The sequence below is a fragment of the Silene latifolia genome, chromosome 11 (assembly GCF_048544455.1).
Source record: "Silene latifolia isolate original U9 population chromosome 11, ASM4854445v1, whole genome shotgun sequence".
Lineage (NCBI taxonomy): Eukaryota > Viridiplantae > Streptophyta > Magnoliopsida > Caryophyllales > Caryophyllaceae > Silene > Silene latifolia.
In genome coordinates this window covers 120,312,816-120,338,989 of record NC_133536.1, presented here as the reverse complement: position 1 = coordinate 120,338,989, position 26,174 = coordinate 120,312,816, and the positions used below count along the sequence as shown (strand labels likewise).

At 40.8% G+C, this 26,174-nt stretch overlaps 2 protein-coding genes across 2 annotated transcripts; one reads left to right on the top strand and one right to left on the bottom strand.

Moving 5' to 3' along the window:
* Positions 1-19,003: 19,003 nt before the first annotated feature.
* Positions 19,004-20,974, top strand: LOC141611879 (uncharacterized). Its single transcript, XM_074430530.1, has 2 exons — positions 19,004-19,474; positions 20,292-20,974. Exons 1-2 carry the CDS (start codon positions 19,322-19,324, stop codon positions 20,724-20,726), a joined length of 588 nt encoding a protein of 195 aa, XP_074286631.1. The 5' UTR covers positions 19,004-19,321; the 3' UTR covers positions 20,727-20,974.
* Positions 20,975-21,181: 207 nt separating this feature from the next.
* Positions 21,182-25,503, bottom strand: LOC141611878 (phosphoglycerate kinase 3, cytosolic). The gene is made up of 7 exons (XM_074430529.1): positions 25,353-25,503; positions 25,041-25,242; positions 24,149-24,226; positions 23,769-24,029; positions 22,911-23,228; positions 22,273-22,431; positions 21,182-21,574 (listed from the first exon to the last, which is right to left on the bottom strand). The coding sequence occupies exons 2-7, from the start codon at positions 25,233-25,235 to the stop codon at positions 21,380-21,382; spliced, it is 1,206 nt and encodes a 401-aa protein (XP_074286630.1). The 5' UTR covers positions 25,236-25,242; positions 25,353-25,503; the 3' UTR covers positions 21,182-21,379.
* Positions 25,504-26,174: the final 671 nt, after the last annotated feature.

Here is a 26,174-nt window from a genome sequence, read left to right as displayed (position 1 = left end):
TCATCAACAGGGCCGACCCTACTGTCTCCTATGTTGCTAGAAGGAGAGCATTTGGCTTCTGTTTGCTTCATGTATATGTCTTTCAGGGACATGTTGACGAAGAACTGCGAGGTGATCCCCGTCTATTGGGTCTTATTGAGCAAATGGAGTCGCGAGAGCCCACTTGCCTATGCTTAGGGGAGATTATCTTGGGCTTGGATAATAGGAAATCCAACCGCGATCTTCCATTTTTGGGGAGTCCCGTCATCCTACAGGTAAAAGACACCTTCTTCCTTTTTTTTTTTTTTTTTTTCGTTGTTTTTGTTTTTCTTTCGTTTTTTTTTTTTTTTTTTTTTTTTTTTTTTTTTTTTTTTCGGGTGTCTAATACCTGTTTTGGTAGGTTTGGCTTATGGAACGACTCCGATTGCTCGAGCCCCCTGTTCATGCACTTTCCTATCATTCCCGTATGATTTCGATGAGGACGAGGTTGTACATGGTGGATTTCACTCGGGTCTGTGACTATTGGAAGAACAAGCTGAAGACTGATGATGGCCCTTTGATCAGGTGGGTTGTACCGTGGTGGCACCTCAAGTCTGTCACCGGAGTGTCTTCTTTGGATCCTACTAGGTCCGTGCGCATTCCTGGATTGGAGTTTATGGTATGCATCTTTCCTGAGAGGTTGATGAGGCAAGTCGGGTTGAAGCGGATGATCCCTAGGCTTGACACATCGTCCCTTGATTTGCTATGGCGTTGACTACCGAGAGCCGAAGAGGGTGGGCTATGAAATGGGCCCAAAGAAACATGTGGTTCCTGAGTTTCTCCGCCAATGCTTTGTGGGTATCGGATTCCTATCTCGAGGTGGAGAAAGGCCGCAACTTCGGAAGAGCGAAGATCGAGGAAGCGCGAGCCCGTTGACTACAAAGTGCGCGAGGGAGAGAAAGAGAAAGAGAAGCATCTGACTGAAGGAGAAGAAGAAGCCGGCTTTCAAGTCATTCATCCTTCGAAGAAATCGAAGACTACTCCTGTCGCAGAGATGGTGGTTGGGAAGAACGGAAGAGTCAGGCCTCGAGAAAGACCGTTGGTGATTAGGTCTGAAGTGGTGCAAGAGCGCCCGGCTCGAGGTCGTGACAAGAAATATGACAAGAACGACAAGGGCAAGGGAAAGATGGAGGAATAGCCCAAGTCTTATTATTATTATTTGATTATTATTATTATTATTGTTGTAATAAAAAGGAGGGATTTTTAGAATCCTAGCCTATCTATTTTTATTATTTGTCGTACTATTTTTATTAGAAATGGATGAATGAAATAAAAAGGTTAAATGGTTATGAAACCGTTGGTATTTTCTATTATTATCCTTGTCGAATTTCAAATGCAATGCAAATGTCCTTCTATTTACATTTTAAATATGACGGTGGGTTGAATCCCGTGAAGAATTGCCTACGTATTCACTTAAAAAGCGAAATCAAACCCTTGCGCGTAGTTCGAGTAAATGTAAAAGAATAATTGTTCGAAGCAAGAGCTTGTAATGAACATAGAAAATAAGCATGAGCTTTTGCTTACTCTGGAGGTGCGAATTTAGTTTGTTTGATGATATGAGGATGTCAAGTTTGCCAAGATGCAAGAGCATAGTGACATTCAAATAGGCCAGGGGCCGTTTATTTAGTGCCACAAGAGCGACACGTGGGTTTACGCGAGGCGCGTTTCTGTTCCTATTCTAGGCATAGTATCGTTTCAGTTGGTCGAGATTTGTGGGGTTTGAGAACTCATTCCCATCTAGGTCTGTGATTCTAACCGCACCCCCTGGGAGTATTGATTTGACTAGATATGGTCCGGCCCAGTTAGGTTTGAATTTTCCCCTTGGGTCGACAGGTAAAAGAGCTCTAACCGATTTGAGCACTAAGTCTCCTTCTTTGATGTTTCTTGGCCTAACCCTTTTGTTGAAAGCTCGTTTGATACGTGCTTGATATGTTTGGACATTATGTAAGGCACGTAGCCTACGTTCATCCAGGAGGATGAGTTCTTCGTATCCGTCTTTCTTCCAATCGGCTTCCGGGATTTGACTCTCGAGGAGGATGCGCAGAGATGGTATTTCTAGCTCAACTGGTTGTACGGCTTCCATGCTGTAGGTCAAATAGAAAGGAGTAGCCCCAGTGGGCGTCCTAACTGATGTACGATACCCCCACAAAGCGAAGGGTATTTTGCTTGGCCAATCTCTGTAATTGTCAGTCATTTTCTTGAGAATTGTGACGACATTCTTGTTAGCCGCCTCTACCGCGCCGTTAGTCTGTGGTCTATAGGGCGAGGAGTGGTGATGCTTGATCTTGTACTTGGCTAGCAATTGTTCGGTTTCGGCTTGGAAGTGCGACCCATTATCGCTGATGATCTCATGTGGGCAACCATATCGACAGATGATGTTGTTTTGTATGAACTTTGCCACATTTTTGGCCGTAAGAGCGGTGTAGGAAGCCGCTTCTACCCACTTGGTGAAGTAGTCAATTGCCACTAGGATGAAACAGTGACCTCCTGTTCCGGCTGGGGTTATTTTCCCAATTATGTCAATTCCCCATGCGGAGAATGGCCAAGGAGATGTCATTGTATAGAGCAACGAAGGAGGGACATGTTGTACGTTCCCGAAGATTTGACAGTTGTGGCAATGCCTCACGTATTTGATGCAATCGGATTCCATTGTGGTCCAATAGTACCCTAGACGTGTGATTTTCTTTGCCATCATAGGTCCGCTCATGTGAGGACCGCATTCTCCATCGTGGACTTCTTCCATCACCTTTCGTGCCTGTGAATGATCAAGGCAACGTAGGACTACACCAAGAGGTGTTCTTTTGTACAATTCTCCTTGTATTAGGATGTATTGGGAAGCTAGTAGGCGTATAGCTCGTTGTCCCCTTTTGTCCATATCTGGTGGATAGGTACCATTAAGCTTGAAATTCAGTATTGCTTGGAACCAGGGTTCTTGTGCGATTTCTTCTTCATCGGTAATTTGATGGACATATGCTGGCTCCGACCGTCGTTCGATACACAAAGGCATTTCCATCATGTAATCTGGCATATTTATCAAAGATGCAAGCTTCGCAAGAGCGTCCGCAAATTGATTTTCTTCTCGAGGTAGGTGTAAGTAGGTTACATGATCGAAGAATTGAGCCACTTGGTCTATCCTAGCCTGATAGGGTGCTAGGCTTTCACTTCGGATTTTCCAGGATCCCGTAACTTGGTTGATGATCAGTGACGAATCCCCGTGTACTCGTAGGTTTTTAATGCCTAAACTTACTGCCGCTTGTAGTCCGATGAGACAAGCTTCATACTCTGCAGCGTTGTTTGTCACCTCGAAGTCGAGTTTGACAGCAATTGGTGTATGCTCACCTTCAGGAGAAATGAGCAACACTCCTATCCCAAATCCTCTTAGGTTTGATGCTCCATCAAAGTATAGATCCCAAGAGTCTATATCAGTTTGAAGTATATCCTCGTCGGGAAATGACCAAGTATCTATGGTTTGTGCGTCGTTGATGGGATTTTCTGCGAAGAATTCGGCGACGGCGCGACACTTTATAACTTTCAGTGGCACATATTTGAGGTCGAATTCTGAGAGCATCATGGTCCATCTTGCCAGACGTCCGTTGAGAACGGGTTTCTCGAAGAGGTATTTGACTGGATCCATTTTGGAGAATATCTTGACAGAGTAGCTAAGCATGTAGTGACGTAGCTTCTTTGTTGCCCACACAAGAGCGAGGCATGTCTTTTCGAGTTGTGAGTATTTGCACTCGTATTCCAAGAACTTCTTACTTAGATAGTAAATAGCTCTTTCTTCGCTTCCTACGGTTTGAGCTAGCATGGCTCCCATGGCAGTTTCAGTTACTGTGAGATATAAACCAAGAGGTTGATCTCGTTGTGGTGGCATGAGCACTGGTGGTTTAGCCAATATCTCCTTGATTCTGTCGAACGCCTTTTGACAGTCGTCGTCCCACATGGTGTGGTCTGTTTTCTTGAGTTTCTTGAAGATAGGCTCGCAAATCATCGTAAGTTTTGATATGAATCGACTTATGTATTGCACTTTTCCCAGGAATCCTCTGACTTCTTTTTCTGTTTGAGGTTGTGGCATTTCGATCAGAGCTTTGATTTTGGAAGGATCTATTTCTATGCCTCGTTGGCTAACGACGTATCCTAGGAGTTTGCCAGATGTTACCCCAAATGTGCATTTCTGAGGTTGAGTCTCATGTTGTACTTCCGCAGCCTTGCGAAGAACTTGCGAAGGTTCGCAATATGTCCCTCTCTTTCCTTGGATTTGACGATCATGTCATCCACATATACCTCGACTTCTTTATGCATCATGTCATGTAGGAGTGTAGTCGCGGTGCGTTGGTATGTAGCTCCGGCGTTGATCAATCCGAACGGCATTACTGTATAGCAATAGGTTCCCCATTGGGTGACGAACGCGGTCTTATGCATGTCTTCCATGGCCATTTTGATTTGGTTGTAACCCGCATATCCATCCATGAAGGATAGTAATGCGTGGTCTGCGTGATTGTCTACCAATATGTCAATGTGAGGTAGAGGGAAGTCGTCTTTTGGGCTTGCTTTGTTCAAATCCCTAAAGTCAACACAAACTCGGATTCTCCCATCCTTTTTGGGTACGGGTACTATGTTAGCTACCCAGTCGAAATACTCGGAAACTTTGATGAACCCGGCTTTGAATTGCTTGTCAACTTCTTCCTTAATCTTTAGAGCCCACTCGGTTCTCATTCGTCAAGCTTCATTTCACGGGTTTGAAACCTGGCTTAATCGGAATCCTATGTTCGGCGATATCCCTGTCGATCCCTGGCATGTCTTTGTAGGACCAAGCGAAAACGTCTTTGAATTCATTTAGGAGGTCTATGAAGTCGGTCCGTTTGGTAGAGCTCAAGGTAGTCCCTATCCTAAGTTCTTTGGGTTCTAGTTCGGTTCCTACATTGATGGGTTCGGTGTCCTCAATTACAGGTCCCCCTTCCCCTTCCCGTAGTATTTCTTTGGCTACGTAGGGAGGTATTTCGGTCAAGTCCGGGTTTTGGTCATCCTCGGTATCATCATAAACAAACTGCACTCAAAATAACGCAAAGAGTAAGCAGAACCCGATTTATTCATATTAAGATTTGAGTAAAGTTGAAACAAAGAAGCCAACCGATCCATGGTCGGTGGCGGTAAAGGACGATAATGGGGCATTTCCCGAACTACCGTGACTACTTGAAAATAAGCTAGGAGAAACGAGGGGAGTGGGGATGACGACGGAGTAGACTCTCTAATGACTCCTCTGACTCGACTCGACTCCGACTCCGACTCGATTCGAACTCGTCGTCTTCCGGTTCTTCTTTGAACATCTCTCCTTCTCCAGTGGTGAGCTTGAAGAGTCTTCCTTGATTGTTGGTCCATTTGATTGATTTCCTCCACCCTTTCTCGCTTTGCTTTGTGTCGATTTCCGTGATCAAGGCGGTGGGGTTGAAGCGATCGTCTTGAAGTATCGTAGTAATGATCTCATCTGCGCGCCCTAACAAATCGGTCCTCTCCAAATAGGAGGCTAACAACTTGTTCGTCTAAGCAAGGTGCTTGACGGGTTTTGACGGTAGGAACCGTTTCTGGAGGGATGAAGTAGCAATCGTGAAAGATCTCGATTCCGGCTAACTTCTTCTCGAGGTAATGCCAAGGTTCGGGAAATCCATGAAAGAGTTCCGAACTTCCTTCTTGAACGAAGTATCCATTCAAGGTGGGGAGATATGGCCTCATTTGGACTCCTACATACTTGCGATTTTGGACTTGGGCAAGCATTTCGAGAACTTCTTCTGTTGTGGGTTTGTACCCTAGTCCAAGTGGTATTCTTGATGAGTTGCCTTTCTTGTATGGCGCGAAGGTGTTCTTCCGAACTGGGTTTAAAGGCATTCCAGGAAAGTATCCCTGGTTCTTGAGTATGTGGTTGACCACCAAGTTGGAGTAGGGATTATAGTATAAGGGTGCCAACTCACTTTCTATGATATTTACACTTTGGAAGCCCCCAAGTTCGTATATGGGATCCGCAAGGACTTGATTGTTTGATTGCTTCTCGATTATGGCCTTGATGGGTGACGAAGTGATCGTCACAACCTTGCCATTTAGTGGGATCTTGATCTTTTGATGAAGGGTGGATGTTACCGCTTTGGAAGCGTGAATCCAAGGTCTTCCCAGAAGCATGTTGAATGAAGCTTCGATGTCCACTATTTGGAAGTTGACCTTTCGCTCGATTGGTCCCGTTGCTATGGTTAGGTTAGCAAGTCCTACCACTTTTCGTCGTGTACCGTCATATGCACGTACACCTTGATTTGTAGGAGTCCAGTCCGACTCTTTCATGCCTAGTTTGTGTGCCGTTTTGAGGGGTATGACGTTGACCGCGGAGCCATCATCTACCAAGGTCATTGGCACATTCTTCTTTAGACAGATGACGGTGATGTATAGAGCAAGGTTGTGGACGGCGCCAAAAGGTGGCAAGTCTTCATCTGAAAAAGTAATAGGATTACTTAGCTTCGGTGATTCTTGGAAGACCAAGTTGACTACATCTTCGGGAGTAGAGTTATGTGCCACATTCAATTTGGCCAAAGCTTGCGAAAAGCTTGGCGGTGTGGAAATGAGCTTGCCACTAGTTGCCAGACTGAAAGATCAGCCTTGGTTCTTTGTAATTGCTTGAGCAAATGATCAGTGGGGTCATCTTCATTGTCATTTGGTGTGATGACGTTGGTTGGACCGTTTTGAGTGGTGCTTTGGTATGGACGACCCGAGCGAGTTAGGTGATCCACATCTTGGTCTTCGCCATTTTGGACTATTTCCTTGACTAAGGAGTTTTCAATGAGATATTCGTCTTCATCGTCATCGGCCCAAACCCCATTGATTGCGGCTAGTTCCCTCATCCTCATGATGTCACTTTCTAGTTGTATGATTTGATCGACTAGCTTGTCGACCACGGTGACTACTTCTTGCATAGTGGCATTTTGAGGGAAGGTCAATGGTACGCGCTCTTTAGGTGTTGCATTGGGATTGCGCAAGGTTGTTACCATGTTTTCTAGCTCCCATACTTGTCTATCTACACTCTTTGCCCATGTGATGAAGTCGGAAATGGTAGGGGAGATGGTAGAGTAGAGTCTTTCTTTTTCAATTGTATGAATTTCATTTTCGGTAGGAGAAATAAGGTGTGAGCAATCTAAGGTAGAGTCGTCACTTGTAATCACTAGAACTCCAAGAGGATTCTGAGTGTTGTTGGGCTTACCTCCTGGTGGAATTGGAAGTCGACCGTCTTCAATCATATCCTGAAGCACGTGTTTCAACTTGTAGCATTTTTCTGTGTCGTGCCCCTTGCCCCTATGGTATTCACGGTAGGGAATTTTCGTCCCAGAATTTGGATTTCCTTTCGGGTTCGGGAGTAGGTCCAATGGGTTGGAGTTTGCCTTGCTTCACTAGCCTTTTTAGAGCATTGGAGTATGTATCCCCAAGGTTTGTGAACTTCCTTGGTGGGCTAGTTTTCTTGGATGGCTCGAGAAGGTTAACTTCGTCGGTCTTGCTAGTAGAGCCGTATGAACGACTTGTGGACCCTTGGTATCCTCGACCTACCGTTTTGGACAAGAGTCCTTTGCGGATGTCATCTTCAATTCGTGTCCCTAAAACGGTTAAGTCTTTGAAAGTCTTTATGTTTTGATATCTCAAATGGTTGGCATATATGGGCTTGAGATTATCCACGAACTTTTCCACAAGAGTGGCCTCATCCGGGCGTTCTACTAGTTGAGTACTAGTCTTCCTCCACCTACTTAGAAAGTCGGTGAATCCTTCCTTGTCATTCTGGGTAAGAACCTCTAGAGTGCGCATATTAACTTGGATCTCGGCATTATCCGCGTATTGTTTTGAGAATTCGATCGCGGCGTCTTCCCAAGTAGCGACCTTTTTGTGGTCTAAAGTGTAGAACCATTGCTTTGGGATGGTGTCGAGAGATGAAGGAAAGATCCTTAAGAACATCTCGGGTTTGATGCCTTTGATAGACATGTAATCCTTGAAGGCACGGATGTGGTTCAAAGGGTTCTCATGTCCTTTAAACTTAGGGATATCCGTCATGCTGAAGTTAGTGGGCAATTTGGAATTGACGGCTTCATACTTACGATTATTCTCCCTGTAAATGTCATCCCCCTTAAGGTACATCAATTGCTCCTCTAGGTATTGGAGTCTTTTCTCAGCTGCGGTTGTCCCTATGATTGGATTCTCATCTTTAGACTCGTCGTCGGAAAATTGTAGTACTTCACCTTTAATGGGAGGCAACCTTCCCTCTACGTCAAAGATACGGCCTTCGATGAGCTCGAGGCGGTCATAGGTTTGGTTTTGGGTAACTTGCATTTGGGCTAGCGCGGCTAGGATTCGATCATTACTTTCTTGAATTTGCTGGAGGTTCGTATCATCACTTGATCCGGGCATCTTGGAAACTGGATAAGAGATCGGCGACGAATCAAAACACGATCGACCTTTCTATCACACTTGCTAAAAGAGGAAAAATTTTGACTCGTGAAGGGGGTGTGTGCCACTTGTGTTGAGTGAGTTTTGAAGAAAGACAAGGTCTTTGAAAATGTGCGTCCTAGTGTAGTGTAGTTGTAGGAGTGGACTCGAAATGAGGTTTGAAATGGGCTTGTGGCCCGAATTTTGACACGACAAACGGACAGAGTTTTGACCGGATTTTGTACTAATTAAAGGCCCTATTTCGAAATTCTTGATTGAAATTTGGGTTTTGATTTTTTTGAAAATTCGTCATGATTTTGTTTTGAAATGGTGATCACGTAAGGTTTACATATTTATACAAGCATTATAACGGGATGCTGAGTGCATTTAGAAGGGTTTTGGTTTAAAGGGTAGGTTGCCATACCGAACCATCAAACCCGAAGTCTGTGGAGAGGCTCGTGCCAAACAAGAGTAAGGCCGATTCCTAGTCCATTTCCTCAAGTAGTGAAGGCCCTTGATACAAACAAGAGTAAGCATCATGGTATGGATGACGTCAATCGCTATCCATCCTTAGGCCCAAATAAGAATTAGGACCGTTTAGACGGGACGATTGGTCGAATGGGTTGGGTTGGGCCTAGGAAGGCCGAATTAAACGGTCTAGGAAGACCGAGTTATGAAAACCGACAATTGTCTTGTACAAACTTATTCCCTAACCTTGTTCAAGTTTCACCCTTGGCTACACGTAAGTGTATTTATCCCCAGTGGAGTCGCCAAACTGTGGACAGCGGGCCGCCCACGGGGGCGCTTGGTGAAGGGGCTCGAAAACAAGCGTTTGCATTTTGTATGGAGTCGCCACCAATTTTTATGGGAAATTGGAACCGTTCGAATACCTCATGTCATGTCAAGACACAAAGTAGTGACATGAACACTAAGCAATCGTTACCCTTAGCATTCTATGTCTAGAATGACTCTCGTGGATGCCAATGAACACGGGTGCTCACGGAGATCTGGAGTAAGGGGTGAGGGTACGTATTAGGAAGCTCTTTTGATCGAACACCTAATCCCGCCCGCCTCGATAGCGGCCTCTACTAATGATTAGGGAGTTTATTCGTACTCGATATATCGTCGGTTATATGCATGCAATGCAACATCCAAGTTTTAATCCTAACATGTGAGAATTAGACTAAGTCGGTTGACAAATAATTAGCATACAATTAATGTCGAAGTAGGACTTAATGTTCAATTACATGTGAAAACATACAAGAAATAGGATAAATACAATAACGATAAATTACAATAATTACATTGGATTAGGCGATTTATGTCGAAAATACCTTTAAAACGGATAATTTGATAAAAAAGAATAAAATTAATAAAAGACGAACAGAGATTAGCGTGATAATACGGATATTAGTTGATTAATACGAAGCTAAACAAACTAGGTCAAGGCGAAACGGAATTCGAGGACAAAATCACCTGAACAGCGCGCAAGCGAGACATCGCGCCCTTTGGAAGAGGCGCGGCGATTCTTTGCGCGTCTGTTTCCAAGGGTGAGTTCTCGGCTGTGGCCGAATCGCAAATCGTTAATATTAATTGATAAATTAATGGATTGATTTCGATATTAGACTCGGATGAAAGTGATTAATGAATTATTTACATATGAATTAGGTCATAAAACAGTAAAACATGGTTAAGACGGATTTAAACGGATTAATTATGTGAAGGGTCGATGTTAATGAATGAACAAACTAACAAACGATTAACTGATTAAACTAAACATGATGAATTGATGACGAATCAATGAATAAAAACAGATGAAAATATATCAACAATGAATCCCAGAAACTCAATATGAACGAATTGAATCTCTAAAACTCGAATTGAATGTAATGACGAAAAACCCGCAAATATGAATTATAAGGGATTTAAGTCGGTTTTATGACGATTTAAACATGTTAATGGTGAAATATATACAACATACATATGATTTATAAATTACCGTGATGAAAAACAAAACAAAAGGAATAATTTTGGTACGAATTACGAGAGGACGGAGGAAGAAGAAAAGAAGCGAGAATCTGCGCGGCCCTCACGAAGAGGCGCAGCAGTGCTGCGCTCCTCAAGAGGCGCGGCGGTTGCTGCGTCTTTTCTTTACGTCCTGTCTCACGGCAATCCGCAAAAAAGGGTTTTAAAGATGGTTTTGAAATCGGTTTTAATGGGGTACTTTCGACATAAACCTTACAATTGTTATACAATAATTAAATACAATAAATAAAAGGGATATACACCCTCAGACTTACATGTTGACGGAACGAGAAGAACTAAGAAGATCGATTAGTGATGCTCGACGCGAATGCAAGGAAAGAGTGCCCTCGAAAGAAGAAAACGATTTAACAAGTTGATTAATTAGATTGATTGAGTGTAGTGGTCAAATTGGTCGGTCATGCAACGGAGAGGCTGGTACCCGGAAAGATCCGAGCTTACGTGGTCGGAAGTCCAAGCACGTAGGCGCCAATTAGTAAGAACGAAGTCTAGAATGCAAAGGGAGAAGAGAAGGGCGGACACTCCCGTGAGAAATATGAGGAACGAAGGCTCCTATTTATACTAATCACGTGAAGGAATAGGGTTTCGGAGACTCTTTGGAAGTGAATCTCGGAAAGATATAAAAAAGATACGTAAATCATGCAAAGAAGGGCCTGGGAAGAGCGCGCGACCACTGCGTCTCTTGGAAGAGGCGCAAAGACACTGTGCGTCTGTTCCCAGGAGGTTTCCTCCTGTTTAAGAAAGATTTCCGTGTTTAAGTTATGGTAGGACGGATTTAATTCGATTATCTTTTGAATATTACGGGATATTGTTTGCCAAAAGATAAAATTTGATAAATATGGAATAGAAATATCCGGAACATTCCAGAACATTATGACTCGGGATTTAACAGCTATCAGAAAATGGAGACGGTTTTTGACCCGGACTCCGAATGTACTCTAATTACTGCCAAAACGACCGTATCGGCACGTAGATGACAACTAAGAGGTTGACGTTTAATATTTGAGCAATCACTTGACGATAATCTTACGAACTGTCACTAATCGTTCCGCGAATCAAACATGCGGCCCAATCATCATCGGGTGGTTTGCGAGGGGTGCAGAAACGAGGTGTCTACAAAGAGTACGTTGTGGTGTGATAACTCCTTGGCTACCGTTTATTCCAAGGTGACCCTTGAAACCATGCAACCATCATCCATATTCTACCACATTTTGTCATCAAAGGGAATGGGCACAAAAATTGTTCAAAATTTGAGTTCAAGAATTGAAATGAAAGCCAAAAAGTTTGCAAATGCATCAAAAGGAAAGAGGAGTAACAAACATGAAAACTCTTATGCTTCAAATATAAGCACCTTCACTACAAATGGGGTGACTTTGAAAATGTTCAAAAAGAAATGCAAAAAGTTGAAAAATTGTCAAGTGTTGAAAATGCCAAACATCAAAAGAAATGCGAAAAAGAAAATGTTCTCAAAATGTCAAATGCCACAAGAAGTTGTTTGTTTACATCCCTTAATTTATTATTTGTTTTACTTTATTACGTTTATTAGTTTAGAATATAACTACAAACCCAAACAAATTGTGATACTAGCATAAATTGAGATAGATAGACTTAGAACCCAAAGCACACCGTCCCATGGATCGACCTCGACTTAACCACTAACTAGTTGTTTGTTGAGAATTATAAATGTGTTTGATTGGGAGACCCGGCGACAATCGCACCCGTCAACCCTCGCCTGTGGTAGCTTCTATACCTGGGTCTGCTCCTGCTCGCCATGCTGCCAAACAACCAAAAGGGTAACTCCTAGGCTCCCCCCCCCCCCCCCATGTAGCCGGATCCACTCCATAGGAGTGGAAAACTCCACTATCATCCCCGATACCTCTCCACAAAACTGGGTGGCCAGGCTGGTCCAAATTCCCTACACATGTGTAGTACATGTTCTGGAGCACCAAGGTGTTGGACACCCTCTCAATGAGCTCACTCACCTGCATCGCGGGACTAAAGGAAGAAGGGTAACTCGGGTACTGGTACTGTGGAGGCACGGGCTACACAGGCTGAGTCTCACAAACCCTCTCTCTCATCCGTCTAGGACATCTCCCCACTCTAGGTGGCTGGTCCTCAGGTTTAGCCTGGTCCCTCTTGGTCGGCTCTGGCATCACCTCCAAAAGACCGTCATCAATGAGGTAATACTGCTGGGTAGGGGCAGCCTCATTGTCATCGGAGTCCGATGCAACCACCGTCGTTGTCAAAGGCTCAGTCACAGGTAGATGCTCGGGGTTAGGGAGCCTCATTCAACTCATACCCCATACTCTCCAAGCTAACCCACCACCCTCCAAAGTCCTCAACCATTTCTGGTCGATGAGGTAATCTCTATCCAAGGTGGGCACAGCTGGGACCATAGGTGTAAGAGCCGAAGAGGCCTCAAAGGTAGTCAACCGCTCAGCTAACCGTGTGGCGATAGCACCACAACTCAAGTACCTGGTCGAAGAGGTGGCCATCAAGGCCAAGCTAGCACAAATGATGGTCGGAGCAATAAAGGAGACCCTCTATGCTCGGGTGAGGTTCAGATAGGTGACCAATAACATAACCTCATGTGAGTTTAACTTACTCACATCCCTTATATCATACAGCAGACATGTCAAAGCTCAGAGGAAGATCTTCAGAGTGACATGTTGAACATCATTAATCAACATGTTACTCGAAGTAGGAGCAGCCTTACCAGTGAAACATGGCATATAACTGCTAGCCCCACACTCAGTCGGGATGTCTCTAAGAGATCCTTCTCAGGTCGAGCAAGTCCAAGGTGAGAAGCAAACTGGTCCATGGACAAGAGAAAACTGGTGTTCATAAGACGGAACTCCACGGTCTTAGCTACCGCATCATAAGAAAAAGAGCTCATAAACTCCAAAGTCAAGAAAGAGTAAGAGTGCTTCCTAAGACGATACAACCCTGTCAAACCCAAGGTCTCAAAGATATGTCGCACGTCTGTCTCTATTTTCAGGTCCTCAAGGATTGTAGTGTCGATACATTTAGTAGGTTTCATACGGCGCTTCTGCAACTCAACAAAGGCATCTCTTTGCTCAAAGTTAGCAAAGACAATGGTAGGATACTCGGGAACGGATGGGACAGTAGGTCTCTGACTCCCCTCTCCTACCTCAGGCTCAGAGGCCCTCGATCTCTTAATCTGACGGGTCATAGCTGCGGCTCTTGGCATCTGTTCCAACATATTTTTAGGCACACAAAACGGATACTTACTTGATTAAAAAGAACCTTTCAAAGTATACTCATGGGTAGAAAAACAACAATTTAAAGTAGTTTTCATAAGACAATCAACAATTTCCCAAAACATGTTACTCCCATATTTCATAAAAGACGATCTCATGGCTTTCAAAACACAAAATTTTAACAATAACTAGAAAAATTGGGATCTTAATCCCTCAAGAATAGCTTCACAAAAGATAATTATTATAAATATTTGGGGCGAAATTCAGTTTGGGGCACTTTTAAGCCGGAGTTTTAAGACGAAATTTTGGGTGAAATTAGTCAAAATCAACACCAAACATGATACCAACAACATACCTTACTCTATTTTCCCCTTTAGATTCTCAAAAGACAAACAAAAATACAATTTGTAACCCAAACCCTAGAAATTTTGGTCCAATTATACTAACATATAAATTAGATTTTGCAACTTCTAGCATCAATAATCAACAAATTAAATCAACTTTACCAAAATACCACAACTATAAACAAAATCCATGAGTATAAGTCGAATTTTTCAGAAAATTAACACTTTCATGTGCTACTACTTGATTAAAAACAAAGAAAGAGAGTAGCAATCTTACCTTGAATGATTTGCAAAAGGATTGAATGAATTAGCAAGAAGATTTCAAGAGGATTAAACACAATCTATGCCAAGAACTTTGAGAGAATGGGTTTTAAGAGATTTAGGGTTTGAGTAAGAAGTGGGATAAGAAGAGAGAATGAATCAAAGAAAGCATAGGAATCCCGTTATAATACGGGTACTGTAGCACTTACTCGATCGAGTAACTCGGGTACTCGATTGAGTGGACTCTACTCGATCGAGTTGGAGCTGCTCGATCGAGTTTCCGCTAGCAGTTCCAACGATTTCGATCTAACAACCCAACTACTAGATCGATTAAGGTCTACTCGGTCGTGTAGGCACTCGTACTCGGTCGAATAAGGTTAGGAACAAGGTCACGGGTTACGAATTCGGTTAACGGTTCCTGCAAAATAACAACTCATTCCGAGTCCAAGGTGTACTTGGAACTCGTCACTGATTATTTCATCCAATTACTATCCGTTAGTACTAACTCAAATGCAACACAACTATCTCATCCGAACATTGCACATATTACCCCATCCTATATGAAACATTTTACAAAGTAATTCAACTATGAGTTGCTTCAACTCACACAAGCATATATAAATCAGCACATTATTCTACTTTCACTTACGCATATTCAAATTCGATCGTCTGACATGTGATTACACTATATTAAGCCTTATATTCGGCAATTTAGCTATCACTTACTACTCATATTTGCTCTAGGTTTTAACATATCACAACAATCCGACAACCACAAGATAACTCACATAATTATGCATATTCACAAGGGTATGCAACAACATTCATCCGTTAAATTCCACAGCGTTACATGACAATTAATACTAACTAAGCACATATGAAAATTCACAACCCATTATCACCATCACATTATCAGATATTCGTATGCAACTTGCAACACATCCACCATTCTTGTCATATACACACACACTCCCAGCGATGCACAACACTTACACGATCTATCACTACTACTAGCACACACCAGACATCACCACAGACCGACACACAACGATATCCATTCTATATACCACACACAACTATACACACACAATTCCCGATTTAATATTTCCATTCGAAGTGGTTGGCTTAAGCATATTGGGGCCAGGATTTTGAAATGAGGGCGCCTTCTCACCCAAAATCAAGCAACTGTCGGGGCTCTCGACATACATACACCAGGTTTATTTTATTAGACTCACTGCGTTCATTAGGCTCATTAGTTACAGGTTCCAAAATCGTCACTTTGATACCACTTTGTAACACCCCCCCCCCCCATCTACCAAGGAGCCTTAACAAGACCTTCTCCAGCAGATAAGGGCGTTACCATCTCGGTTACCCGAGGAACAGTAATAATCAAATGTTGATAAAAGAACAATTATATTTAGTTACAAGTGATTAACCAAAATAAAAGATACAACTCGTGACATCTATCAACTATGTGCAACTATCTCTGCCATGACTCGTGGTAGACTCGTCCCTCCAAGCACTCAGCTATGATCCAGATATCAACCTGCTAAGACTGACTGCTCACCATAGTGGATCACGGCAGACACAACACAAGAAGAAAACACAACAACACCACACAAGGTCAGTAACTGAAGGAACACACCAAACCAGACACAACAAACATACACACATCACCTTCTCCAATCACCCACACTTCTCTGACTGCCCGAGGGTCCAGTCATACCAGATTGCCAATCGCAACCAGTAATCCACGCCGCCAGTGGGGGACCGCAACCGTACCTACCAAATCCCCGCTCATCAATCCCGAGCGAAAACTCATGTTCCTTAATGTGCACATCCCCTCCTGTGGCGGGTTCCACATGGGGCGAATCAAGGGCGTGAAGCCACTCCCGCAAGTGACTCCACTCAGCCGAGGATGCGCCTCGCAGACTAGAGACAACAAACAACAACCAACTACAACCAAACCACACTACCAATTACAACCAGACTCTACAACCAACATACTAAACCCTAACAGTACTGAGTAGGAAAACCTACCTATAGCAAACCGGAGCGATTCCGCACACGACCATAAGACGACAAACAACCACCTATAACAAACAGTATGACCATCTATTACTACTGTCATAACCACAAACGAAACCAAGGAAAACGATGATGTTAATGATGACAACATACCTATACATAGCATTCCGGCGACAAGACCGCTACACGACTCATGCTTCCCATCCTCATTGTGTCTCCACTCTCAAAAGCACCAAAAAGATGAATATAGGTGAAGGGATAGGGATATGACGGCATATAGGTTTAGGAAAGAAGAAAAAGAAATGATTTGGTTTTCACGATAACACGATTTATATTTCCCCGCTGAACTCCTGTAACTCGATCGAGTAAGTAACTTACTCGATCGAGTGACTGAGCTACTCGATCGATTAGCCTCCGCTAGATCGAGTCTCCAGAACTCAAAAGGGTTACTACGTCACAAGGTTAACTCGTAAGGTTTCCGAAGGTCTAAACAGGTGTCTAAGGTCAGTCAACGACGATCAACGGATCCCTAAAAGGACGGGTATTACATTTAGTGACTAAAGGCTCTTGCATAGGCAACTAAATTACCGACCGGAACAAAATTTACCGACCAGTTCCGCTATTATTGGACGATAACGCGTGTTGTTCTTGTAGTGAGCGTGGTAGGATAGAGAACTATAGTGATTATTAATGACATCCTTAACATTAATTGTTACTTTCATTGCCTTTCCGTTTGTTTTATTCCTAGAGTTTTAAATGGGATTTTCTCATTTGTACCCTCGAGATATTGGCTTTTCTCAACTGTACCCTTGCTTTTTTAGAAATCTTACTTGTACCCCTAAACTCTATTAGTAACTCTCAACTGTGATCAAGATCAAGTATGTTACTCTTCTTCCGTTAAGTGATGATGTAGCTTTAATTAATTGTTAATCAACTTGAACTAACCTTAACCCTTGTCATCATCAACCACTGCACCACCTACCCCACCTGAAATTGAACACCAATGTTCAAGGCTACACATGAAAATTTCAAAAAATCAAATTAAGTTATTGACTAAATAACCTCCATATCATCACGTAACGGAATAACTAACGGAATTTTCTTTTTGGTCATAATTGGGAGGTAGTAACAAAGTTCAGGGCTACAAATGGGGATTTCAAAAAAGTAAAGGTACAAGTGAGAAAAGCCAATAACTCAGGGGTACAAATGAGAAAATCCCGTTTTAAATAATATGACTCATAATATAGCTAGAAGAGCCACCAATACACACGATTTAGGATCCTTTTCAATTTTCAAAAATAATATAAAAAAAAATCTCTTTTCGTTCAGGTCATTTGTTTACTTTTAGTTTTGACACAAAAACCATAGAAAGGGAAGAGAGTCAATTATTAGAGGACAAGTAGATAAAATTGAGTGTGGAGGATTAAATTGTCCATCAATGACATTTCTAAAATAAAAAGGGAAATAATAGAGTGAAGCACCCAAAAATGTAATACTCCCTCCTATTCAATCAATATAAACATCTCTATTTCCTTTTCCGTCTATTCACAATAACTTCTCTATTTCCTTTTTTTGGTAAGTGTTTGTGTGGTCCAAATTTAATTATATGGTGGAGTAGTGTATTTGTGTGGTCCAAAGTTATTTATATGGTAGGGTAGTATGTTTTTTTAATTCCTATGTCAAAATAAAATGAGAAATTTATTGTAAATAGAAGGGAGTAAGTAAACAAATAAGTAGCACAGAGGGAGTAACAATTATGATTTTTTTTCGACAATTGTAAACTTTCATAAATAAACTAAACTAGTACAAACCGTTCATTTAAAATACAAACATAGGGGGGTTAGAGACCCCCAAACTACCTAGTATTATCGAAGAAAAGGAAAAGTTAGTTTTAACTAAAGGGGAAAGACGAATTTTCTTAAAAGGGGGATGATAGTAGGTGTCAAACGCGATGGAGTGAATCTCCTTTCGTTTGGTGCGCGTAACTATAGTGGTACCGTGAGGTAATCTACCCAAAGAAGTTGAAACGTTGATCGAAACCAAAGATCTCTTCCTCGAAGTAGTGAAACTTGGACTTTTTCTACCTTGCTCTTGTCGACTTTTTCTCTGTGGACGGCCCTCATTACGTCGACCTTTGATGTGCAACTCATTTGCTTCCGCTGCAAATTTAAACATTGTCAATGATACTTTACTAACAAGAGAGAAACCATTAGATACCCGTGTCTTCTTAGCAGTTTGGAAAAAGACATCATCTTGAACCAATGCAACCCGTTCACTCTCAGCCTACTTGTCCTCAAAGCTGGACGGAAAACTCTCCGACATAGGAGAGGAAAAGGGAACTTCTGCTGTCCTTGAAATATCTTCCAGGGGAGTTCCCGTCTGGATGGTTTTTGAGATGAGGGGACGAACCCTTATAGTAGACATAGTCTTAAGAAGACGTTTGTAAATGATACTCATTTAATTAAATTAATTAGGGAATACATGTAATTAGTATGGGGAGAGTATGAGCGGCTCCAATAATAAAAGCCAAAGTTTAAATGAGAGTCTATCTAGTCAATAATAAAAATGGTGCATTAAATGCGTAATTACTGAGACGCCTCTCTTTTCTTCGAATTAATATCACGTACCCCACAAGTATTTAATACTCACCCATTTCTCTTCTTCTCATTCTCCGTCTTTCTACTCTATGCATTTAATTCTATGAGCAATAAAAACCAAAACTAATTAATGTCATTAAATTGAAATTTCATACCCAATTCCAAGCCTCATTAATTATCAATATCACTTACCCCATAATAATAATAATCAAACTATTCAATTCTTCTCATTTATATTAGCTACTACATACAATTACTACTACTTATATATAACGCACCTTCATCATTTCTATCTTCTTTGAATATATATTTCTTCTTTTTCGTTAACTAAAACAAAATTATTTGTTCATTTCAATCTATTGGAATGGCAGCGGAAGTAAGTATGAAAATTAAAAATGATACAGAATCTGGATTAGTAACAAGAGATTTCCTTGGTGGTTGTTCTTTCATTGAATCCAAAGAGTTAGACCTCGACTTGGATGTTCCTTCTGGTTGGGAAAAACGTCTTGATCTCAAGGTACCTACTACTTTTCTTTTTACATATCTCAATGAGACGGTCGATTAATAATAAAATTATTACGCGACCGTCTCAGATAATAGGTAACATATTGCCGTTGGTTTAATGCTATACTATGTTCGAAAAAATGTGCAACTTTCTGTGACTTTATGTTTCCATTCTGATTCATGCCCAGTAATTTATTGCAAAAATTCTTATATTCTATATTTTCAATTGCAACCTATTTAATTCCTCATTTTTTATTTGTACTAGGAATGATTCGGACGTGCTGAGTTTAATTCCCGTCCTTCTTGTTGAATTTAAATATTTCTCATTTAATTAGCCGTTAAACATATTTATTATTCGGCTCATGAGAAATGAATTGGATGTTATCCCAAAAATTGATTTTCATTTTAAAACTGGTTTCTCAGAGTTTAAATACGAGTATTTAATTGTTCCAGCAGGAACATGTCAAGATTCCTTGTATTTGATTCACAAGTTGTAGTAGAATTTTCAAGAGTAAATTTAAGACAGAGGTTTAAATAGTACGGGGTACTCCGTATTTATTCAATTCGTCTATCTTAAGACAGATGTCTTGAGTTTAAAACGGGTCATATAATGTCACTTTGCATAGATAAATATAGTATTTGCTAATATCCAGGTGTTTTGTTTTGTCGTAGCTATGAAAGTGGTAGCTATTTAACCCGTCTTAAACTTAAGACGAATATTACCCGTCTCCATCTTGGTGAGAATTTGTAGTACTATTTATTAGACTTTCACAATAAAGTCACGAATGTGACCACTTTTATAAGTAATAATGTTGGTTTTATCCTTGCAGTCAGGAAATGTGTACATACAAAGACACATCCCTGCAAATACACAATCTCATCATCAGGGAACCTTTCCAAATACTCTATCCACAAAATTACAACATGTTGATTTGTTTCCAAAATCAGCAAATGTGAACTCTCTACCATCAAGTTACACAAGTGTATGCACTCTGGATAAGGTAAGAGTGGCACTTGACAGAGCAGAGAGATCATCATCACAGTGTTTGTCGAGGAAACGGTTGACCAAGGAGACAGAAGACGAGGACGAGACATGTGCTACCTTGGCATCGGGTCAAAATGGGTTATTAGTAGCTGCAGCTTGTCCTGGGTGCTTTCTATATGTGCTGATATCAAAGAATGATCCAAAATGCCCCAACTGCAATTCAGCAGTTCAATTGCCCGTTATGACAATAAAGAAGCCTAAGATTGATCTTAATCTATGAAAATGAGGAGAAACTCTTTATTCCTAGCTAGTAAAGACCGGTCTATTAATTTCTTAATTGCTTGTGTTCCATCCACCAAATGTAAGGTAGCTTTATTAGGATAGTTATAAGATGATCTTCGTGATATAAATGCTACCTTGTATTTAAGCATATCAGAAGCGTCCACATCAGGAGGATAGTTCATGATTTTTGCACATATATTTAAAGTAATACAAGGTTCCTTAATTATGTACAGTAGTACATGTTAATTATGTGTTGCTATCCACAAGTGATTGACATTAAATCGGTGAATTGGAATGCTAAGATTTTCACAGTTAGAATATCTGGCAGTACGAGGATAGGGAAGGTGACAATCTCATGGGTTTGTAGTTTGCATAATTACTAGTACCTATCTTATCATTAGAAGAAAAGAAAAAAAGATGCAGCAAATAATACGATGGTCTAAGCTCTTCAAGTGAGGCAAAAGGGTACTCGATTCAAAAACATTGGAAGTAGCAACCCAAAATTATTGACACATTGTTTCAAAATCTGGCGAGTAACACAAAAATAAACAGGAGTTCTAACTTATTCCAGACCTGTCAATTAATCGTTACAGGCTTCTCAATAACACAGCCACCGTCAAGCAGGCTAACAAAACAAGCAGAAAGGAAAAATCAAGCATCATCAAGTGCAAGAACACCAGGTAGAGGTTTGCCTTCCAGAAGCTCTAAGCTAGCACCACCTCCTGTAGAGATGTGGCTCATCTTATCTGCAAGACCAACCTTCTCCACAGCTGCCACAGAGTCCCCTCCTCCTATGATTGTCGTCACTCCTTTTCCACTTAGCTCTGCCAACTTCTTGGCTATAGCCTGTAGATTGTACAATGGTGAGCTCAATAAAAAATGGTTTCATATTGGTCTGCCACCTTTAGAAATCATAGTTTTCTTGTTCATGTGAGAGTTCTGAGCATCTTCCAAAAAGAGGTTCTTGGTTATGTAATTGGGAAAATAGGTACAAAGAAAACATGTGTCCAGACTCAAGCATCCTCACTTGGGATAGGATTTTCAGTCACGTCATTTTGCGTGGTGGTTTTGAGCTAGAACTGCCTTACAAATGGCAACCTATTTTCTTGGACTAATATGGTGGTTGAAATAAGTATATAGGAGCTCATTTGTCTAGAGATTTTGTTCTTATCAGTATCTTGAGAACTCAAATCTGCATTGGCCTATGTTTACCAATCTTAAAACAACCATTTTTGCATATGGGCGAGTAACACCATTCTTTTTCAACAACTTAATTTATTAACTTACGCACCTACTAGCAACTAGCAGTGTTCCAGCAGCTATAAGAGCAATAAATAAGTTTTATTTGTACTCATTCTGCTAAACATGACTGACCAGGGAACGCCAACAAAAAAACTTAAAACCACTTAGTTTCTGAAATTAGACACTTTCTAGCCTTTAGCAGTGTCCGGGGAGCTATAAAGGAGACCTCCAGTCGATTTAGAGACAGACCACAGTAGTAATCTCAACAGTCATAAAAACAATTACATAACATGACTTCTTACCTCAGTCCCTTCTGCAAACTTTTCAAACTCAAACACCCCCATTGGCCCATTCCATATAATGGTTTGGGTTTTATCCAAAGCCTCGCTAAAAGTCTTGATAGAATCTGGTCCAATATCCAAACCCATCCATCCATCAGGAATTGCAGAGGCCGGTACAGTCTATAAAGGAAAGTGTCACCATGAGGCCACATTCATCACAAGATAAATTACATAATTATTTTTTGTGATTTTCTCAATGTTACCCGTCAATTATTTCATTTTCTTAATGGTACCCTATGTTTATTGGAAAAAATCTTAAACCACCATATAACACTTGGCTAGGAGTTCAGACAAGGGTAATTTTTTTTTCGAAACCTAAGTTTTCATAAAGTTTATTCTGCAAAAAAACTTGAGTGACCATAATTCCCAACTACGAGTTCCAAAGCAATGATTTTTCTTTTTAAACCGAAGATCACATAGGGATGATTAATTTGAGGGGAAAGAACTACATTTCCAAACTCATAGCAAAGACTTACGACTAGTTAAAGTTTTCTTTTCTGAAAAGAGGACCATTAAGAAAATCAAATAGTTGAGGGTTAGCGTTGAGAAAATCCCTTTTTTTATCTGCTTAACAAATAAATTTCAAGTAATTTACATACCTTACTGTCAGCATCAGCAGCAAACTTATTGGCAATGACAACGTCCGTGGGGAGGAGCAGAGATACTCCATTGGCTTTTGCCTTCTCCATGAGAGAATTTGCAAGTTCAAGCTTGTCTTCCTCGACAAGAGAGGATCCGACAGAGTATCCTTGAGCTTTGTAAAATGTAAATATCATGCCACCTCCAAGTAAAAGCACATCAACCTTAGCTAACAAAGACTCAATGACACCAATCTTGCTTGAGACCTTAGAGCCACCAACAATAGCAGCAAATGGCTTCTTAGGGTTTGAAACAGCTCCCACAAGGTAGTCAAGTTCCTGAAAAAGCAATTAAAATAGAAGAGATCATCAATATATTCATTTGCTGCAATCTAGTTAAGGTGAGAACTTTTCCTAGGCGGCCAAAAACAAATGATAGCAGACACACGACAGTTCCGATGAAAAATGTGAAGACCTGGATAAGCACCAAGTAATTCAAATGCTTAGATTAAGCTTGGGCCTTGGTGTGGCTAGCTTCCAGACTTGTTTCAATAATGACTTACACCAACTCCAATTCATTTGATAAACATATGAGTGTAAAACGATGTCAATCTAAAAAGCACACACCATAACTATAGCTCATGTTATGCCCAACACTTTTCATATTATCTTGTATATTCGTGTCCGACTCACACTTGAACATGGGTATGATACTAATACATTTCATTACAAGCAACAACATGAGCCACTTGTTAATATATAGCAAAATCTAATATCTGCATACGCATTTGTCTAATAATTGAGTTCCAAACAATCAAAACTTCAAAACTACAGTTAATGGGTGCAGAGATGAGGAAATGATTTACACCATGCACTTACCTTCTGCATCAAATACCCAGCTACAGAAGGCTTCAAATACTTGGCAACACCCTCGGTGGAAGCATGGGCTCTGTGGGCTGTGCCGAATGCATCATTCACATAGATGTCTGCTAAAGCTGCCAGTTTCTTGGCAAATTCAGGATCATTCTTCTCTTCCTCCTTGTAGAATCTTACATTCTCCAGAAGCAGAACACCTCCTTCAGGTAAAGTTGCAACTAAATTCTCGACTTCCTCACCAATGCAATCATTTGCCATTTTAACCTGTGGAGCAGAGAGAAAGATCGTCGGACAAAAATAAATCAGATATAATATTGTTCGTGCATCTGCTTTATAAATCATAGGAAAGAAAAGATAAGGAATTGGGTGTCTGGAAAACATACTTCAACTCCAAGAAGCTCAGAGAGCCTCGGGATAAGGGGCTTCAAGCTGTACTTAGGTGTGACACCTTTTGGACGTCCCTAGACAACACAAACAAAAGCACTATAAATTATAAAATCAAAGACAGAGAAGAATTACAAACCGTACTCCACACAACTTAATTGCCCTTACGAAACCCCATTATCATGAAACGGATCATCGCCACAATAATGAATTGACATCAAAAGGTGAGCATTACCATCAGTGATCACCACTTTAAGGAGTTGAAAACAACACTCCTAAATTCTTGTACATTTTCAGTTAATATAAACAAACAAATACTCACTCAGTCCGAGTCATTTTTTACATTTAATTAAAATACTTGTCACAAAAATAAAGATAGATAAATGATTGGGACGGAGGGATGATTATTAAAGGTATTGTAATCCCAACATTAGTTTATTAAACATAGAATTAGAAGGATGTAGTTGAAAGGCTGAAATCATGGGATCCCAGGCCTTTAAAGCCAGTGTGTTAGTTTAACTTCGAAAACACTAGCCGGACAACCAAGGGCCTCCACCTCCCCCAAGAAAGAACAATTGTCTATTTTTGTAAGAAAGCTCTTCATTTAATGTTAATAAATGAATTATCTTTTTACATAATGGAACTGTCTCACAGGGTGAGTGAGACCGTCTCAAGCAATAACTACTGCTAAAGAAAACCCAAGGAAACACAACTTGGTAGAGCGCGATATATTAATCAATCAACTAATTTAAAACCCAACGAGGAAGGCAGCTTAGAAGGCGACTAATCTAACCCCAGAAGTAAACGCATCATCCGAAGCCAACATGAAAAAACGATGACGATAAAACAGAAGCAGGAAATGAAAAAAGGGATAAAAAGAAGAGAAAATACGAGATGGCTGGAAAGGATGACTTTAGAGCCATTAGACATTAAATACTTGATGGTAGGAATAGCAGCGCGGATCCTAGTGTCATCTGTAATATTACAGTTATCATCCAAAGGTACGTTCAGATCAACCCTTACAAACACTCTTTTCCCTTTCAATTCTGCTTCTTTTAGGGTTGATACGCTTCTCTTTGTTGCCATTTTCCTTCTGTGAAAACACCACTAAACTAATTAACAATCAAATTTCACAAATCACAAATATTTGTATGTAAATAATAATTAAAAAAAAAAATTGATTATATATAATCGGGATCTTACAGTTGAGGTTGAGATTGGTAAGACGGTGTGAAATGAGGTGAGTGGAGAATAGATGACGGAGGGTTCGAGAACGATTTTTATACAAGGGCCGATTGTGCGTATCTTAAGGGTTTGGAGAACAATGTGTCTATTAGAGCTGCTTTCGTGTCACGCAAGTCGCAACTACTTGATTCATATAATTGGTCGGTCCGGGTTCTCTCTATTTCCTCAAAAAAATGGACCCCCATTTTTTATAAACTATCCGGATTATATCTTGGAATGACCTAATAGTTATAATCGTTTCATAAGAATAATGTTTAATGAATCGAGATAAAAAAAAAATGTATTAAAATATGGATGTATAGTCGTATAGAGGAGATTGAGAGAAAGAAAGGGAGAACATCTAATTGCACTAAAACAAGCTCACAAGGAAAAAGGGAAGTCATTTAGACAAAAAGAGAAGCAACTTGGACAAAACAAGCATAAATTCCATGAATATTCTATACGCATTGAAGTACACCTAAGAAGAAGCCTTTTTCATGCCCTACAAAAGAGTGGAGATCCTCCATTTCATACTAATAAATGGAGAGTCAATTTCTTTTTGATGGTTCATATTGCATTCTGGCATCATTGAACGGTTCTCAATTTACGAGTAAAAATAAAGAGATAACGAGATTTAGTGGGTGTGCAACCACATGCACGTATCCCCTATAGGTACAACTGTGTAAATATTCGTAGAACATTATGTTGGATATCATCAACGCCGTTACAACACACGCTTGTACTAACTAATTTTTCTCTTCTCCGTCTTTGCATTCTAACCCGGCGTAGAGTCAACCAAAT